Source organism: Astatotilapia calliptera, chromosome 1 (genome assembly GCF_964374335.1).
Source record: "Astatotilapia calliptera chromosome 1, fAstCal68.1, whole genome shotgun sequence".
Lineage (NCBI taxonomy): Eukaryota > Metazoa > Chordata > Actinopteri > Cichliformes > Cichlidae > Astatotilapia > Astatotilapia calliptera.
The window spans coordinates 909,197-929,546 of NC_137422.1; the positions used below are offsets into that span (position 1 = coordinate 909,197).

The following is a 20,350-nucleotide window of genomic DNA, read 5'->3' on the forward strand; positions in this document are numbered from 1 at the left end:
GAATCTAGCCATGATTAACAGTTATGTAATTGTGACTTATGCTGGAATGACAGGATGTTGTCACTAGAACAGATTGATCAAACCAGTAATGCTATGAATGTCACATTTGAAACACGCTCAATAACTACATATGGCACAGAAACTGAGAGCCCACCTTTTAAGTGACAGAGTTTCAAGCGTTAACCTCGGTTGCAAAAGTCTATACTGGGTATATTGTTGTGTCATAATAAAGTCAAAATATGTCTGCATAGTCTATTGTTGTCCATGACAAAAAAAGCAATGTTGCACTAAATGTAATAAAAACATATTCTTGCTGCTTTTGTCACAGCATCCAGTAGAAGCTTGAAACCTTTCAATTTATTTTAAAATGAACCTCAATCTGGTTGGACAAGCAAACAAAAAACTAGCTGGTATGAAAGTTTAATTGTTTGGAATAATTTACAACTTGTTTTCATGTTTGTATAGTAGTATTCTACAGGTGGCTACTGACACGATGCTGTTAGCTATAACACAGAATCTGTATTTCCTGCCCACCTAAAGCTCCATATCTTTTCTTACTCCTTTCAAACACACCTTTCATCAATGTGAGGAATACAGCTGAGACAGGCCTGTTGTAAGGAGTGATTCAGAAATGTAAATGCAGTGCCTTTTGGATTCAGGCTCAATATTGTGCAGTAAAACAAATCAGGGAGCGCACTGGAGAATTTGTTGTTTGCTTCTTTAACAATTATAATTAGCATTCATAGCATTTTTGAAATCATTATTATCATTTTGAAATCATAATCATGATCATTGAAGCACTTTGTTTTAAACAAGGTTTAATGAGAAACAAAATGACAATCAATACACTTTGAGTATACCCATGGAGAATAGCATCATGCACATTTACAAAAAGAAAATGAAGAGTAAAAATCCTAAGTGCAGCAAGAATGTTTTCTGCAGTCAAACGAGGTTTCTCTTTTCTACAAAACCACAAAAAACAAACAAACTTGAGGTGTATCCATTTCCATTCTTGGGCAACTTTTCTTATTGTAAAAAGTTTGAATAAAAGTGGGGAAAATGTTTTAATGCACTGAGAACTAGGTGAAGAAAAAGCCCTGTGAACAAGTTCACAATTGGTTTCTGTACCTTTCCTTTCAGATGAGGATGATTGCATAGTCTCTTAAGAGATTTGTCATCTCTCCTATTCTTGTGTTATTGCTTCACACAGTGTCAAACTTGTGTTTTAAATAGTCTTTCATAACCTTTGCAAGTGGTAGATCCTCCAAGAATTTCAAGCTTTGAAGGCCAATACAGTGACGGATTTTTATTCGACACAAATCTTGTAGAGTCCGAGGTTGTCCTGAAAGAAGAATAGAAACAATGACTACACATGACTATCATTGACTCCCAGTAACATGACAGAAACAGAGCAAGAAATATCAACTGAGCAAAATTATTAGCAAGAGTAGATGTCTTGTTATTTAACAATTAATACAGTGACAGTGCTCACATGCCCCCATTAGTGCAACACTTCGAGTTTTAATTCTACTTTATCTCACAGCAGTGTTTGCATCCTACTGCATTCCAAGCATAAAATAAAAACAATAAAATTGAGAGGAAAGTTAGATAATCAATCAGGGTGAAGGTGCACATAACATAATATTAATAATATTATCAAATTTTCTTTTTCTGGAAATCAATACACTCTGCAAAAGAAAAAAAACCCTCACACACGGTCAAAACAGCCGACTGAGTCAAACAAAGGGTTAGAATAGGGAAGAAAGGTCATTCAAATAACTGGATATGGCATGGTTGTTCATCTGCCACACAACCATCTCTCAGGTTTACAGAGAATGGCCTAAAAAAGAGAAGCTAGCAGTTCTCGGTGTGAAAATACCTTGTTGGTGTTGGATAGGGCTGTGCGATATGACCAAAACCTCATGTCCCGATATAAGACATCTATCGTCCGATAACGATATAAATCACAAACATTTAACATTTGCTGTAAATTCTGTGAATCTCGGGCAGCTCGTCTTGCATGAAGTGTTTCCAGCTGCGCGTCATGTAGCTGGAGTCGAGTGTTTTAACCGATGCATTAAAATATACATTTTTAGACAGAAGTTGTAACGGCGCCGTTTCTTTGTGAGTATTTATTACACGGCGTGCTGCGGGGAGAAGCCTGTTCTAACGTTTGAGTCTAAGGTTTATTTTTTTTAGCACCTGACGGCTCTTTTTTGCTTCTCATTTGTAAACTCTGCATACTCATTCACATGATTCAGTTTATTTTGAAAAGTCTCAACGGGCTCTTAAGCTTTATTGTGAAAGGTTTATGTGGAAAACAAACCAGCGGACAGTGGAGCCACGTGATGGTTTTTACCATAATTGTTGCTAACGACAGCATGTAAAAACATGTCTGTCAGTAGTGTGGTTTTATTAAATATAAGAGAAAGAGAGAACTTTAAGGAATGAATACAGCCACTACAGTGACATAAGAACCATGAAAAAATATTGCCGTAAACAGTTTATTTTGCGACACCACGAAACAAACGATAGCTTAAAATGAAACGACAGACGTTTTTATATCGTTATATCGAACAGCCCTAGTGTTGGATGTTTTCAAATATTAAATAACCTCAAATTGGTTCTTTCACCAAGTCCAACAGCCCTCTGTGGTGTGGTGGAATAGAAGGATTTGCAGAGGACAAGTCTGCAGAAACTGTGTAATGCTATTGTGTCAGTATGGTGAAACAATGACTGAGGAATTTTTGGGAACCTTGCTGAATCTAAAGGCAGTTCTGAATAAAAAAAACAAAACGTGGTCCAGACTTGACAATTACTGATTCCTGATCATGCTTCGGTAAGAAACTTAGCTATGTTTGTGGTATGATGTGCATGTAGCGTGCTGTTATGTTGTAAATTGTCTGGATACGCTTGGGAAGAAAAACATTTTTAATTGCATAAAATGGCACTGATCACATCAGCTGATGGGGAAACATTGTTGGTTTTCCTGGAAAATTACCATAAAATTATGCACTACCCACTTAAAATTCATGAAACTGTTCTGAATATCACTTATTTGTTACTTAAAATTATTTAAGTACAATTTGTGTCTCCTTTCCTGTAACCCCCACTAGAGCTGGGCGATATGAGATTTTTTCATATCACGATATGTTTTTTTCATTTCAGGCGATAACGATATCTATCACGATATCAGCCAAATAACTATATTTGTAAGATTTAAATGTGCCGTTGCTCACAAGTAAAATGTGAAATAATCAGCAGCTTGTTTTTATTTAAATATTTATTTCCCATAATAAGTTCAACAGGGTAGATGTACTTAAGGAACATGAGACTTTTTCAGATAGATAAAGGCAAATATTGCAAACTACACAAAAGGCAGCCGCTAAAGCGTTTAAGTTTCAAAATAGAACAAACGAAACAGACTAAACTGTCAATTCCACTTAGAAACAAAATATTAATTCTAAAAATAAATCTTAGTTTGTTTTACAGAAGAACAGATAAAACTGACTAACTTTTGTCAATATCAAATAAACTGAGCACTAAAAGGAAATTCTCAATCTCTCCTTGTTGTATAGCTGAGCTTTTCAAACAGTTTTAACAGTTACGTTAGTCTGACAAAAGCCGAATGACGAATTAGCGCTTCCAGTCAGAGACCGAGGCTACGTCCACACGTACACGGGTATTTTTGAAAACGGAGATTTTCCGTTTCCGTTTTAAAAAATAATCCCGTCCACACATAAAGGCAGAAATGAAGGAAAACGCTGCTATGAACATGCCAAAGCAGCAGGTGGCGCTAGATTCCTAACCGTGCAGAAATGTTGGCCAATCAGAAGTCTAGAAGCCTCGGTGGGAAAAAGTAAACAAAGCTGGGGCATAGAAGCAGAACCAAGTGGTATGTGTGGAGGGACAGTAACTGTGTGTATATGTAAGCATTTAAACACTGCAGAGAGTAGAATTAACAGTATTGTAGAAATTCATTTCACCGAAACAATAACGTGGCGCACAGTGTGACGCATGCACCAGTTTATTGTATTTCCAGACTTGCTTTCGGCACATTTACAGTGCACGCTACTCTGTTTTTTGTCAGACTTGAAATAGCCGAAATACCTTCACACTACGGAGCTTCTATGGCTCTTCCGTTCGACAATCTCTCCGGCGTTGGAACCATCATCTGTTTTCTCTTCGGTCACGCTCATTTCCTCCATTACCCGCTGGCTGCTTCCCAAACAAACACACGTGTGGCTTGGCACTTGTGCTGTACGTAACAAGTCACGCGACGTGACGCTGCGGCTGTGATTGGTTCGGCTCTGCGCTACTTAATTTGGATTGGCTGATCTTTTTTTTTTTTTTTTTTTTTTTTAGAGGACAAGAGCAACGAGGTCTATCGCGATAGCTTAATTTCTCTATCGAGTAAAAGTTATATCGCGATACATATCGTTATCGTTCTATCGCCCAGCTCTAACCCCCACCCCCTTGTACGTATGTAAAAAGGGAAAGGCAGAGACTGTACAAAGTTGCTGAAATATACTGACCCCAAACACACAACTCCAGAGCCCAGAATGATCTCAAGACTAGAGCACAACCATAAAAAGGAGATAAATCAGAGATTAAATGCACGTGCCATGAGCCAGTTGATTAATGTATAGACAACACTGATGAGCCATTTCACCACAGTACTATAGTCATTTTGGGCCTTCAGAAGAAAAAACCCGGAGTAACAAAATCTGCATATCTAGTCGTGTAAAACATGCTGACATGTTTTGTACGCTGTCGAGTCGGTTTTCAACCTTACCTTTTTTTTTCCTTTAAGAAAAACAAACAAACAACCCAAAACTCTGGCAGTTCACCACTTACTTTTGTTCCATTGCAAGCTATTCATTGGACCTGGATGAGTTGAATTGCAATAACTGGAAAAATTGGGGTGTTCTAAAACTTTTGACTGGTAGTCTAAGTTTGCATAGCTAACTTCAGGATGGTGCTGCATGAGATAACCCATTGTTTTATTTAATGATATAAAGAAATACTTTGGTATCCCAAATATTGATACTGAATGCTATATCTATATTTGTTGCACAAAATGAAACAGGCAGAATATTGCAATACTATGTTGTAGCAATTTTCTTTCCTTCACCCCTAATTTTCTTTCATAGTTAAGAATATTTACTTTTTCCTCCTTTATGCAACAAACACAACATTGGCATATTCTTCACAATGCCACCGGACTTATATGACAAAGAGTGTGTTACTCACTTGTGACCTTCTGCAGGAAATCCAGACAAGGCCGGCTAATCCCTGACATGCTGACAGACACAGCCACCGGAGTCTGGCCCTCGTAATTCCTAGTATTGGTATCTGCTCCATACGTGTAGAGCATCTGGGCACACAACACATCATCCCTTAGAGCTGACAAATGTAAGGGAGTTTGGCCATCTTCAAGGCGTCCAAGATTAGTGTCCGCTCCCCTCTGCAGGAACATGCGGCAGTATGAGTGATTGCCTTTGATGACAGCATAGCGTAGCAGGAAGCCATTTTGAATGTCAATGTTGGCGCTGTGGTCAAGGAGGATCCGTACACAGCTGGAGCGCTCGCGGATTATGGCAAGCTGTAGTGGCGTGGTTCCTTTGTCGCTCAGAGGGTCTACCTCGGCCTTGAACTCGAGCAGCAGCCGCACGAATGAGTCTCGACCATAGTGGGCGGCCACATGCAGCGGCGTCCAGCCATCGTTACTTTTTGCATTTATAATGTCACTTCGAAACTCTGACTCCAGCATCAGTCGGGCAATGCGTGCTCTGCCATGCATTGCTGCATAGTGAAGTGCGGTGAAGCCACCAATAAAGTCCTTCACTGTGGGGTCAGCTGTACAGACGAGTGAAAAGAAAAGAAGAGTTAAATGCAGCAGACGCTTCATATTATAGGATTTATGATAAGCCAAGATAGTACAGTCCAAGAATAATCTGCTAGAAAGAATTTTTCATCAATTCGTATTTACAGTGCATTCCTGCTAGACTGTTATACTTTAAGTGGACATGAAACACGAAGCCCTGCTCTCAGAAACTGACAGATTTAACAGTCTGTGAAGTTGCATTTAGAAAATAAGTGTTCAAAGTTAAAGTTTTGAGAACATGTTGGTTGGGTTGCAGCTAATAGGTTTACATTAGTGTATGTTAGCTAACTAGTAGCTGAACCAATACCTCACTGCCCAAAAAGCTGATTCTGTCATAGCGCGGTGGTGGCAATGGGAAATCTTTCAAAGACAATGGCAGACGGCTTAAGTGGAGTGGCCAAACAGTCAACTTTTAAAAGTAGCAACAGGGTTTTACCTGACTTATTCATGTAGCAATTTAAATGTTTAGTTATGGGCAAACTGAAGCTTCGTAAAACACTGAAACATTTGAAGCATTTGTGCTGGAATTGTACTGGTTTTGAAACAATATCAAACCCATCTCCACAGTGACCCCTGCTGGCCAATTTGGATATTGCCACATCTTAAACAATATTCAGTCAAACAGTAATGCAGACAAGCCCAGCACAATTCCTAACAAGGTTTTATTTTTAATTAATTTAAAAATATATAATTAAATGAAGAAAATAAATGTTCTCCTTCTTTATAAAAAGGTAAGATTTATTTTCACAGGCTAATTCTGACCAATTATAACAGTCCATTTTATGCACGAGTTAGGACAGAGTGAGGAACCAACTTTGAGGGAGAACTGGTGAGATTGTTCTCTCCACCCCGATGATACACCAGGACAAATTCAGCAGTGTAAGAGGAAAAAGAGCTCGCTGGTGCCAGATGAGAGATGGAGAGGAGAACAGGAGAGAATATAAAGACTGTTCTCTCTTTGTAAAGGACCGCTAGAAAGGTTTAACCCTTTAACCCTAACAGGTTAGGGCTACACTGGTGGCAACGTTTCTTTAAACTACTGCAACTCTTGAATGATGTGGGCAATCTGAAAAATGGCAACCGCTCTTGAAAGCAGCAACTCTGCGCTTTTCAGTGATATTAAGAGTCATTACATTAATCCGAAGCACTGCATCACAGCAGCCCCAGGAATGCAAAGGTTGAGAGAGTGAGCGTGTGCAGTGGAGTTGTGCAGAAAACTGATGTTTTGTTGGACACTTTTCTAATTATTTTATTAGTGTGGTGGGTTTCTTTTTCAGCATTTTCTGCCATGTTTTTTCCAATTGTTTTATTTTTTTTAAGTTCTATATATGACCTATCACCCATTACAAAATATACACTGCCCAGCCAACTTCTAACATTTGAAAAAGCATGGTTGCTAGGCAACCCAACCCATTTAACAGCCTTGCACTTCTGGCCTTTAAAGCACCTGGCCTATGCAGACCAGGTAGTTTTTTGAAGGATGCGGGGCCTGAATTGGGGCACACCTTGACTCTGTGTATGAGACTCACTGCTGCTATGTTATCTTAAATCAGTCATCTGATTTGGATGCGCTAGCCCGTCATCTCCAGAGTGTATGTCCATGGTTTTTCTGATTCTAACAGAAGATGCACGATAATAATCATATTCTGGGGTGACAAAATGGTATCTGGATGAATCTTAAGTCATATGAATAATATCCCAAACGTGGATTCTGTTCATCTGGACATGGGTGAGTGAAAAAACTTTTCTCCCATTGAGAACGATAAGTCCAGATGAAAAGAATGAACTTTTGGGATTTGGGACACTTAAACATTTTTTAAGTGTTTAAGGGATATTTATCTGAATGCTATAGAAGTGACTTCTTTTCAAATTTCACCTAACATAGCTGAATAAATGCCCACTTTTTAGTAACACACTGCCCTGTAGCATTAACAGCAAAAACATTTTCAGGTCGTGGGGTTGGGGGTCTGACCTCCATGCTCCAGGAAAACTCGAACACATCTCTCTTTTCCCTTGGCTGCTGAGAAGTGAAGCAGTGTCCAGCCATTGGCATCGCGGATCTTTGGCGAGTATCCTTGCTCCAGCATTCTCCTAACAGTGTATACATCCCCTGCTGCCACTGCAGCCTGGATCTGCAGCTCTTCATGAAGCTCAGGGTTCCTTCTGCAGTGGTGGTTCAACATCCTGTCACATTTCGGAATGGTAATTTTCATCTGTACCTAAGCTCTGTTTAAAATAAATAAATAAAAATCAGTAAATATATTCAGATTCAGATGGTACATTAAGCATGACTGAAATTAAGTTCAGACTTATGGCCGTGGCTTTTAATCTGAAAAGACAACACTAAAATTGAAAAAGTAGTAACGCATTACTTGGTGATAGAAGTGGCCTAAGAGCCTGTGTCAGTTTAAGTGTTGTTTTCAATAAATTGCATGATCAAAAATTTTTTGGCCTCACTCCCATTTCTTCTTGTTGCATGCTGAAGCTCAACTTGGAACCCTGTTAATATCCAACCATGAAAAATATGATTTTTTGCCATTTTTCAAGTATGTGAATGAAGTCTGCCTACCGCCTCAGTGCAACAAAGATCTACAGTTTAAGCAGTTCATTGTAGATCTGACAGACTTGAATGGACATAAATGGCTGACAAAACACAAATCAAGCACACACAGGTGGTGCATTAAAAAAATATCTTAAAAAAAAAATCAAAATCAAAATGTTAAGTCATTTTAAGCATAAGAATAGGAATCAAAATAATACTGAAATGATGTACTAATGATGTTCAGGAGTTTTTAAGGGTTAACATTAATAATGAGCTTCCTCAAATATTGAGGAAGCTCATTATTTGATCGAGGGCTGAGTGATGAGGAAAATCTAATATCTATATCTCATGATATGTTTAAATAACCTCCAGAATCAAATGTTTTTTTCAGCAACATGAGTGCGGAAGGAAAAACTTTTTTTTTTAACAGGAAGAACCCTCCGGCAGAACCAGGCTCTGGGAGGGGCGGGGCATCTGCCGTAACCAGTTAGGGAGATAGAAGGAAGACAGGATAAAAGACATGCTGTGGAAGAGATTAATAACAAGTATGACTCAAAGCAGAGAGGTCTATTAACACATGAAGAAGAAATACTCAAAGCATCATGGGATTTGTTAAGTGTGGATAGTTAAATGCAATTGCAAGTTGTGCCTTGTTCTCAGAAGGACAGCAAGTGGACAGGGATAGGTGAGATGAGGCAATGCAAGGAGGAAGAGAGGCAAAGAGTGATTCAGAGGCAGAGCCTGGTTTATTTCCCACAGCTCGTGTAATCTGTTGCCTTATGGTTCCAAGCGCTGTCACCAATCTTTGCATTTCATTATTATCTCACAACACTTGTTTAATCAGCTACCAGCTCTCCTACAGACTTTTTAAATGTCTACAGTAGGGCTGGGCCATATTATACCGTTCACGGTAATACCGGTATAATGTTAGGCAACGATAGGAAAATGAAATATCGCGATAGAATATGAGTAAAACGCGCATGCGCAGTGCCTTTGTTTTCATACGCACATGGCCGATTGTTGAGTGAAACAGATGAACCAGAATTGGTTTGTAAAAATGGTGCAACTTCCGTGATGTGGAACTGGTTTGGTGTTTGTCCATCAGATACACGACAAAGCACATTTTTTTGCAGAACATGCAAGCGGCCGTTGTTATTGTCGTATTTGTCGGACTAAGATGCTCTTAAATCTGGGAGTAATCTGGGTCCTAAACTCCGTATGCTTCAGGTCAAACAACACTGCAGCATCACTGAGAGTTAAAAACTGTCTAAATTCTTTCATCTTTAATAAAACGATCAGCATTGCTGCTTTACCAGGTGTAACTATGAAGTTTAACTTCCAGGCATCCATGAAAACAAAAGTTATTACATTTAACGGAGTTAGAAGTTAGCAGGAAGCTAGCGGAAGTTAGCTCGCTAGTTTCGCTAGTTACCTAAGCATGATATAGCATGTTCTGACTGAGAGATTTCTGAAAAAATTCAAACGTACAGCTCTGCTATCACTTCCAACATAAATGAAGACAGGAAACTAAACAGCAGTGACGTTTGTAGGGTTACTGAAGTTGGGCTAGCTGGTATATAATGATGTGCTACGTGATCGCTAGCGACACAGCTATGTTAGCATAACATAAACAGTGAAGCTGGAGGACGAACACTAACACTTTTCCACTTATAAAAGTTAACGTGAAGGTTCTTCATGGTTAGAGACAAATGCAATCGCATGGCAGGATGCTGTAAACGGACCAAACTTCAGTCAGGAGAACAACTGAGATAATCCATCCACAATACGAGGTTAGTCATTAATATACTGCAACAACATGGGAATAGAGCAGCTGCCAGAGAATTCAACATTAAGGAATCAATGGTACAGAAGTGGAGGAAGCAAGAAGAATGAGTTTAATAAAGTTTGATTTATCTGACTGCTTTGTTTCGCTTAATGTGCCTTATAATCCCGTGCACCTCATGGTCCGAAAAATACGTACTGCACACTGCAGTTTAATGTTGCAAAGCACCTCTTTTTAACTTCAGTGGATATTATACATGGTTATGCTCAGGATATGTCAGCCCATTTCTAGTGGAAATGCCTTTTGGTTAAACTTTCAGCAAGGAATTTGCATTTGCACTGTTACATTTTTATAAAGCTTTAATGTACATAAAAACCAGCTTCTTGTTTAAGTGAAAATAAATGGAAGGTTGTCTTTTTGCGCTAGTAATGTTGTGGAGTTGTATTTTGTCTTGCATCAACTATATTGTCAGTTATATCGTTATCGTAAATTTTCAAATATATATCGTGATAAATATTTTTGGCCATATCGCCCTGCTCTAGTCTACAGTGTCAGATCAACACAGCCCTGCCCTCCAGTACTATCAGGAGCAGCAGCAACACCTCAACAGCAACATTGTACCCATCGGGTAAGAAATAGGCTACCTTTGCTTTGCCTTGTCCCCGCCTGATAACAGTGATATAAAATGATGTGAATCCATATTAGATTTTTGAAGAATGCGGGTTGTTGTTATTCACCCTGGTCCCATGTGCCCCTTTTTAACTTTCAGTACCCGCCCCTTCAAAAATCTCTACACCGCTCTGCCTGAAAAAACAATGCCGTGGTCCCAGAGTCTGCCGAAAAGCGACAGACTGAGCAGGAGGTGTATTCTTGCCTCGACACCCACCTTTGTTGTAGTGTTTGTGTTGCATATTAATTACGTCACAGGACACTTGGACGCGTTGCTATGACAATGAAAACGCACATTAGGTGGTACTCTATTATAATGGAAAACCAGTTAATCCAATTCGAGTCGTGGTGAATCAAACCGAGCAGGTACTAATGGGAAAGGAGCCCATCTGATCTTGAGCTGCTTTCCTGCTTCTCAATACTTTCCCCATCGCTCTGGTTAAAGTTAATCTTTGTTTTATGAGTCTAAAAATACAGCTTCTTTCCAGCTGATTCTGACAAAGTTGAATGTGATCTTCTTGTTCTTGAGTGTAACGAGTAGTCTGCAAATTGTTCTGTATTAACACTGATGATGTGTATTGATACAGTGTACATTGATGGGGTCTCCAAATTCTAGATGTCGACACTGATACACATGTAGAGTGTTTTTGATGAAATATTGTGAACAATGTTGTTACAGAAATAACTCTGGCACATTAGTTGTCTGCTATGGTCTTTCGGTGTTGGCTGGCTAGTGCACTAAATGTTTTTAAGGATGTACCACTGCCACTGGCCACTGCCAAATTTCTTACCATCTCTCTCTGGTTTATTGTGGGTTTTTTTCCCAGCCTAGTGATGGTGTACCTTGTGTGCACTGCCATCTGTCTGAGACTTCTATTCAAAAATGCAAAACTACAAATACAAAATCAGCTCTATGAGTCAACTTCAGGCATCTGCTTCATTTGTGATGACATAGCAAGGAAACAAGCCCCATCTGGCAATGAAACTGCTTTGGAGTCAACTGTCCAGTTAATTTTGAGCAGCTAAAAACAGGGGACTACAAGAAAAGGGTGTAAGCCGCTTCTTACTGTACTGCAGCTAGGATAGGCTCCAGCCCCTCCATCACCCTAAATTTCTCAGCAGTTAATCCAAACTCTGAAAAAACACTGACTTAAAGCTCAAAGTCTGCACTTGAACACATTTGACTTAAAATCCAGAGTGGTGGAGTATAGATGGTAAACGGACTGGTTCTTATATAGCGCTTTTCTACTCTGAGCACTCAAAATGCTTTACAAAACTTGCCTCATTCACACAAGCATACTGTACTGTTTCTATCTAAGCTTCCTATCTAACATTTACACGCATTCACTGACGGATGCATCTTGCCCAAGGATATTTGGCACGCAGACTGGAGAGACGAGGATTGAACTACCAACCTTCTGATTAGCAGGTGCTCTACTACCTGAGCTACACTTCAAAAGACCATCAAATCATTTTTTTATTAAATTATTAACAGTTTGAAAATTTGGTTGATCTCAGAATTGCACAAATAATGTATAAAGCAGCAAACAAATCTTTACTCCACGACATTCAGAACTTAGGAGTAAAAACTATAATTTATTAATTTTCTTTAATTCAGTCTTACTGAATAAAAAGCAGAAAACTTGGAATTTAAATAATATAGAGGCAAAACTATAAAAGTTGTATATATTCCCCCCAAAAATGTAATTATAAATGAAGTTATCTGAAAATGTACATGTTTGACGTATGTTCAGGCACAACAGTGGAATTTCAGAGACAGTCACTTTTTTGCTTCAGCTAACAAAGGCTTAACCATTACTTGATGAAGAGGTCTAGCAAGTTTTTTTGGTTTCCTTGTTGGGAGAAATTATGTTGATGTTAAAAGAAAAGAAACAAAAGCTAATGTTTTAGATATTAAAATGTACCTTTGGACCAGCTGAAGAGATAGGCTTCTTTTAGTCATATCAGAGCTGCTTTGCAGATGTACTGGTGCACACTGTGAAGAACTGAGAATTTGTTTCCCTGTGGCACACAAACACAGTCATCAAAAAGAGATTAGAGGCAATGAAGAGTATTGTGAACGCTAACGGACAGAGTCAATTGATTATGGATACACCCCATTTATTGCTGAAAACCACAACAGCCAAACAATAGTAACAACCAGAGAGTTAAATACAAAAAAATAATGATATGCATATACACTACCCAAAGGTAAACTTACTAATTACACTATTTTTTAGCCAACCTGGGAAAACTTTGCAAATGAATGAAAACGTAACTATCTGTCATTACCTTAAAAGTTTGGCTCGTTAGTTTAACTCGTTTGTGATAAACAATAGACATCACCGTGGCTTTATTTGCTAACATGACCAATAATACAAAGCACGCACAAGTATAACTTACAAAAGCTCGGCGGTGAAGATAGCTCGTTTCCACCACCCCAGAAAGTGTAACGACAGTAGATCCTTTTAGAATAACCCATGGTCTACGGCTGTACGTTCTTAGAAGGTTAGCTGAAGCTAGTTAGCCAGAAAGCTAACAAACTCATTCGCTCGTTTTTAATTTTATTTGGCTTCATTTGACTTTTTACACTATTATAATTGGGTAGAAATAAACCCCCAAACACAGCGCGTGTGGATATTAAAAGGAATTCTACGCCTTTATTGACAAAACAGCAGCTCTATAAAACAAAGACTTACTTGTCAGACGCTGAACCGACGTGTAACTGAGCCAATCAGCTTTCAGGTATACGGAACGATTGAAGTTGTCAAAGCTGCATTATTCCGTTACTTTCAGCACAAATACAATACCAAACAAAGAAGCTAGTGTCAAACTTTTATCCATGTCTTTGTAGGTAATGACAAGAATAATCTAACTGTTCAACACTAAGACTTAATCAAAGAGTGTCTGCGAAGAGCTTCACCAGCGTGACTCCATCAGCAAAAACAATAACACTTCCGTCTGCAGACTTTCACAATATAAGTATAATTTCCACAGCCCCAAGCACGTCAAGAACTACCATTTGCAAAGCAGACGTATGAAACTGTATTTTAGGATGCAATTAATTTAAAATAAATCAGAAAGGCAAGGAAACGTGCATATATGATGATGCTATTCTGATTAATCAATTTGCAGATTAATGATCATAAAACTAACCTCACGGCCCATTGTTAGTCAGTGGAGCTAGTTTCCATCATTATTCTGCAGTCAGCTGAGATTAAAGGAGTGGTTTGGATGAAGAAACCTTTCTCCTACAGAAAACGTCCAGTTTGACAGAATGAACTTTCTGAAACTAGACACATTATATAAATCCATGGTCATTGTAGTAAATAAAGTGCTAGTATTATATTCACTATTATATATTCCCCACAATGTAAAAACAACAACAACAATATAAAGTTGTGTTTTCATTTATTAGACTTTTTTGTTTTATTTTGGTAATGCTTCACGTATTTTGTAGGGGTACTTCCGTGTATATCACGTGGGAGATCCACGCGGAAGTAGCCGCGCAATGGAGGGCAATATGAGTTGTAAAGACGAAGACCTGTCCGTAATGACAGGGCTTTTTAACTGTTTGACAGAAGCGTACAGATGCTTTCTTGCGGGATCGTATCCCCCCCAAAATGCTGCCGATGTAGCGGGCGTAATATATTCCGGCTTTTGTGGACCTGTCCACGGGAAAGGCAGAGAAGGTTCCCCCTCAGAGTACTGCGGTGAAAACAGTGCGGAGCTGACTTGCATGTGCATGTCTTTCCTCGGGAGGGTTTCTTCCAATCTGACGTCTCAGGGGCTGCATCCAGACGTTAGGTTTTATTATGCGGAGGTCCTAAAAGTATTGCTTGAAGACATGGATCTCATCACGCACCTTGTAAGTGCTACCACTGCTCAGGGAGTAAAGACGTAAAGTTATCTTAATAATTGATTTAATTACCTTTTCCATAGGTAAAGCGGTTCCAAGCCGAGGACCACATTATCTCACATCTGGCTGCAAAGACGGCATCAAACTGTGTTTTTTACCTTATCTGCAAATCTGTAAGTAGTCATTCTTTGGGGATTCGTCTTCAGCAACGACTTTTTGTTTCCGTCTCTGAGATGACCGAAGCGCTTTAGCCTACCTACTGTAAATCACATACTATTAAAAAATATGCAACACTGTTCATTGTGTGTAATGTTAAGAATGGTGAAAAAAGCAACGTTTAAAATAACGTAAAAGGGTAAAACTTCAGCAACTGGTAGGTTGTACGACTAAGACCAGACTGGCCAGCCTGTGCACCACCTGGACTTACAAGAAAGCCTATGACTCAAAACCTCACACATGGAACCTGGAATTCATAGAGCTACACAAGATGAGCAGAACCCTAATAGTAAAAAAAGAGAGGAAAGGTAGTTACTGCAATCCTCTAAGGTCTATCAGAAGGCAACACACTGAAAATAGCCAATTGGGAACCATGAAAAGGCTACTAGGAAAGCTACAACAACCCAGCGAGTAAGGCAGGTCCTGAGAAGTAGGTGAATGGGAAGAACAAGATCAAGGCAATCGCCACCTACACCCAAAGGAGGAGATCAAATCCACTGACATCAAGACAATGAAGCTTCTTACTTATGCATCTAGCCCTCTGAGACTGTACGCTGAGCGGAGGGAAGGAGACCAAGTGTCAGAAGCACTATCCAGGGTGAAACAACAAAGAGCCACATCATTTATTGTGGCCATCAGGAAGATGTATAGTACCATATCACCCCAATGGAGCACTTTGCTCTCAGATTGCAGCTTTACTTGTGGTTACTGGGATATTTAAAAGTAGTATGGGAGGCAGAACCTTCAGGTATCAGGCACCTTGTCTGTGGACCCAGCTTCCAGCTTGGATTTGGGAGACAGAGACCCTTTCTACTTTTAAGATTAGGCTGAGGACTTTCCTTTTTCTGAAAGCTTACAGCTATGGCTGAATCGTGTGACCTTAGCAGTAGACTTAGGCTGCTGGGGTCCTCTCAAGATGCACTGAGCGTTTCTCCTTCTCTTACCCTTTTTTACTCACCATCAACGGCTCTTTCACAGCATGTCTTTTATCTGGTCCCCCGCCCGACTGGTCATGGCAGATGGCTGCCGCGACCTGGTTCTGACGGGTTGGACAACAGTGGAAAGGAACTCCCTTTTAAAATGAAGGTTGAAAGGGAGTTTTTCCTCCCCACTGTTGCCAAGTCCTTACTCATAGGAGGCTATCTGTTAGGGTTTCTCTGTAAAATTTTAGTGTCTTTACCTTTCAGTATTGAGCACCTTGAAGTGACTGTTGTTGTGATTTGACAGTTTAAAATTGAATTTGAGTGCTTGTATGCTTAAATTTCTTAGGGACTTATCAGTCCTGCCTGGCAGAGGAAATGTGAACAAGCATTTCAGAACCCGTGGCCTGGTGCTGAATTAGATGCCTGTTTGTGGTCACTGACTGAAGTCTCCAAAAAACTTCTTAAAGGAGCTCATCGAGGTAAACGGTGTTAGTAATTTTCATTTTCAAGGAGTCCAAAATCCGCGATATCTAAGCTATAATGGTAACAAAAATACAGAAAATTGTAGAAACTGCAGCCAGAACATTTTAAGATTTTGAACATTTAAATGAATTTACTGAAAGATGAGTTTATTGAAATCATTTGTTCTGTAGCTAGGCTAACTCCTTGGGGTAAGATATGGGCAGATATGATGCTTACAGGATGACGGTTGATTTTGTCTACTCTCACATTTTGAATGCCTTTTTTTTCCTTCCATTAGAGCTCATGACACTTCTGGTAGGTTTTGACCTCACTCTAAGTGTTCTATGTTCAAAACTGCTCCCTGAAGAGAAGAAACACATGTCACAGCATTCAGTGGATTTTACCAGAAGCTCACACTGGGGAACATCATTATGTCTACTGCTAGACCTGCTTGAGGTGCTGACTTCTTCTAGTTTGGTATGTGGAGCTGGTGTCCGTTTGAAGAGTCAGAGAGTAACCCACCTTCACTCGTTGGCCCTCCTAAACATCTGCTGCTCCTCAGAGTATTATGTTAAAAAGAGAGTGCTGCTTCTTCTAAAGAGAGCAATCCTCCAGAAGGCTGGAGAGGACTGGATTTCAGGCGATGTGGCGTCAGGGAGGACGTGTGGAAACTGGAGCTCTGATATGAGCATTCTAGCTCGGACTGTGTTAAAAGCAGCTTCTGACAATTGGTTACTGAGTATTCAAATGCAGTCTGGCGCTTTCTTTGGAGGAACCAGGCACATTCTGGGAGATCAGATTCAGAACTGGGATTGCATGATGCTGAGAGCTGTCAGCCTCATTATTCTCAAGTCCATAGAGCTTTGCATCCAAACAGCTGCAGGATCAGGTGAGAGTTAAAAAGAAATACCAGCGTGGTTGATGATCTATCATTTTTGCATGAGTACAATTAAAGATGTTGCTGAACTTTAAACCAATTAAATTAAAAACAAATCATTTGAAGCTCTTCTTTTTGATAACTGTGATAGTACTGGGTTTTTTTCCTCACTCAGAAATCTCAGCAGCACATTCAGTGGAAAAACAATGAAAGAGATGCTGAATGTTTTCACTCAGTGTCTGTTCTCTCCCCTGACCAGTCAAATCAAAGACAAAAATCTGGATGACAAATGCTTTGAAAATGACATTTGATATTTCAAATGTTGTGTAGCCAATGATTGTAAATCTAAAGTTATTAAGAAATGATCAGTCAAAAGAGGGTTTTCAGGAAAAACTGTTAAATGTTCAGTTTCTATGCCATATGTCAGAACAAGCTCCAGAGTGTGATTGAAGTGGTGGGTGGGTCCTTTTACATTTGGAGAGAAGCCGTTCAATAACAGATTAAATGCAGAGTTGAAGCTGCATCTATGTTTAAGTCACCCACAGTAATTATTTTATCTGAACTGAGTGTGATAAATTGGAGAGAAGCTCGAAGTGCCAGGTGGACAATAGATATCAATAAATAAAATGTTTTTTGTCCTGGCTCTCTGCCATCACCCACACCTGGTTATGCGGCAGATGGCTGCTCCTCCCTGGCGGAGTTTCTGACGGTGGTTTCGTCCTTTATGTCCTCCAATGGGCAGGGATAGTTCAGTAGGTAGAGTAGTGGCCCCATGATCGGAAGGTCGGGGGTTCGACTCCACTGAACGGCTACCCTGAGGTACCCCTGAGCAAGGTACCGTCCCTACACACTGCTCCCCGGGCGCTGCACTGGTGGCTGCCCACTGCTTCACTGGGTGAATGGGTTAAATGCAGAGGAACTATTTCCCCATGGGGGACTAACACGCACACTTTACTTTTACTTTTTTTTTTTTGAAAAGAGTTTCGTTTTTCCATTCCACTGTCGCCAAATGTTTACTCAAAGGAGGTTGTTTGATTGCTGCAGTTTTCTTTGTATTATTGTCGGGTCTTTACCTTTAATCGCTTTCTCTAAACAGGCCAGGTTTCACCCAGGAAGTTTACCAATGATCTTAAAAGCCTTTATATGCTTTCTGCTGTGGCTTAGGCGTATGATTATCTTCTCAACACAGAAGTGAAGACTGCAACAGAGGTTCATGCATACATGCAGAGTCTGTGGGGCTTCCTGAGACAGTACAGGTTCAAACAGAGAGAGGTCACTCATCTCTGCTGCTGGATCAGCATGCTGTTTGGAGAACAGGATGATGACATGATGGAGGCAGCTAAAGCTCTGCTCTACATATTTCTTCATTACAGGTAAAACAGATACCAGATTTGGGTATGATATAAAAACTATAATGGTAAAGAGGTCCTGATGTTAGTTTACCATCTTTAAAGATGCTTAAAGATAACTTCTACACATGTAAAAGTATTCAGATTTAAAATATACATGTGTGTGTTTCTGTCACTGTTTACTGATACTTCACTGTCTTTCACTTTACCAGAAGAGAAAAATTCAAATAAGCTGTTAGTGTTTACGTGATATGTTCTAATTAGATTTTTCTCTCATTTTTAGACTGATGTCTGGGATGGATGAATTTGCAGTGCTGGAGACGGCCTGTGCATCTGGCTTTAACCCTCACTGTCACTTTGTGCTTCTGCTTCAGAGCATGTCCTTTGACTATAGCATCCTCCTAGACTTTCTGATCTCAGCTGAAACCTGCTTCCTGGAGTACTTTGTGCAGTACTTGAAATGCCTCCGAGATGATTGGCAGGGCTTCGCTGCAGCATGTGGACGTATCACTATGTCAGACTGTTGTCTTTCACAGCAGAAGAAGTTAGGCGCCGATAGGTCAACATTGAAATGTAAAGGAGAGCCAGATAAAGTAGAATCTGGTTCCTGTGTTATTCCACCAGCTGGAAGGCTAGGTATGGCTTCAGAGCTTCGCCTTGTAGAGTATGATACTTCTGATGAGTCTGATTCTGAGAATACAGTGGAATCTGTCTGTGCCTTGAATGGGAAACAATATAAGTCAACAGCTTTACTGAGTCCAAGACCGGAAGGATTATTACAGCCAGTGTTGCAGAGTGAAGAAACATCACATGCAAACATGGCATCTCTGTCATGGCAGCTTACAGGTGAAATATCAGTCAGAGCAGTCCATTGTTTGTCACAGCTTAGAGAGGTGGTAACGAGGCTGCACACAAAGAAGCTCTTCCCATATAACCCTTCTTCACTCTTAAAGCTCCTAGCGCAAGTAGAGAGCTGTTACCAGAAATCACACCTGTCACAATGCAGTAAATCATGAGGATCACTAGTTTCAGTGATTTTGTTTGTTTGCTGATGTGGTGTGCACTTCCTGTTCCTGCTATTGCACATATAAAAATATTATTGTCGATATTATAAATATTCATCCCTTTATCTGTATTTACATTTTGTGTTTCACTAATTGTTTTATATTTCTAAGTACAAATGCTATTTCATTGACAGTGTTACATTTAGTGCTCAGTCTTTAAAAAATATTACCATGTCTTACTATTATCATGTCATTAAGTAAAAAACGTCAAATTGTTTCTGAAGCTATACCATAGGGTGGCAGCAGAGGACTTTTAAGTGCATTCTCAGAAGGCAATTTTAATGTCACACCGGGGTGGATGTACCTCAGGAAGTTTTGGTGTTTTGGTCCCTGGCTGATCCAGTTTGTTTGAAAGATACCAAAGTTGTTCACAGATGCATTCATCAGGGTCTAAATGTTGGATACAGAATGATCTGACTCAGGAATTGTCCCAGCTTTTAGAAAGCGCTTTGAGTGCACAGATAGAATAGAAAAGTGCCTTAAAGTCCATTTACCATTCACTCCCAGAGTTGCTATTTTTTTTTATTGTAAAGCAGTTTTGCTCTACGATTATGGCTGTCAAAGAGAACCACATTTTGTGCCATTCCGAGTTTTAATTTTTGTGCTATTTTGGCTGCGCTGAACGAATAAAACCCCATATTTGCTAGTAGATATAATTTTTTATTTTCATTTTAGAATTGTTGTCTCATTTCCTTAAATAAGCTTAAAATGGCTAAGCC

General features: G+C 39.7%; 2 protein-coding genes across 2 annotated transcripts; one reads left to right on the forward strand and one right to left on the reverse strand.

Annotated features, from left to right (window-relative positions):
- Window positions 1–801: 801 nt before the first annotated feature.
- On the reverse strand, window positions 802–13,844 carry asb7 (ankyrin repeat and SOCS box containing 7). The gene is made up of 5 exons (XM_026182485.2): window positions 13,581–13,844; window positions 12,807–12,903; window positions 7,860–8,113; window positions 5,254–5,859; window positions 802–1,342 (listed from the first exon to the last, which is right to left on the reverse strand). Exons 3-5 carry the CDS (start codon window positions 8,098–8,100, stop codon window positions 1,203–1,205), a joined length of 987 nt encoding a protein of 328 aa, XP_026038270.1. The 5' UTR covers window positions 8,101–8,113; window positions 12,807–12,903; window positions 13,581–13,844; the 3' UTR covers window positions 802–1,202.
- A 510-nt stretch (window positions 13,845–14,354) lies between these two features.
- On the forward strand, window positions 14,355–20,280 carry lins1 (lines homolog 1). Its single transcript, XM_026182602.2, has 6 exons — window positions 14,355–14,749; window positions 14,824–14,913; window positions 16,226–16,358; window positions 16,640–17,230; window positions 18,408–18,591; window positions 18,851–20,280. Exons 1-6 carry the CDS (start codon window positions 14,393–14,395, stop codon window positions 19,581–19,583), a joined length of 2,088 nt encoding a protein of 695 aa, XP_026038387.1. The 5' UTR covers window positions 14,355–14,392; the 3' UTR covers window positions 19,584–20,280.
- Window positions 20,281–20,350: the final 70 nt, after the last annotated feature.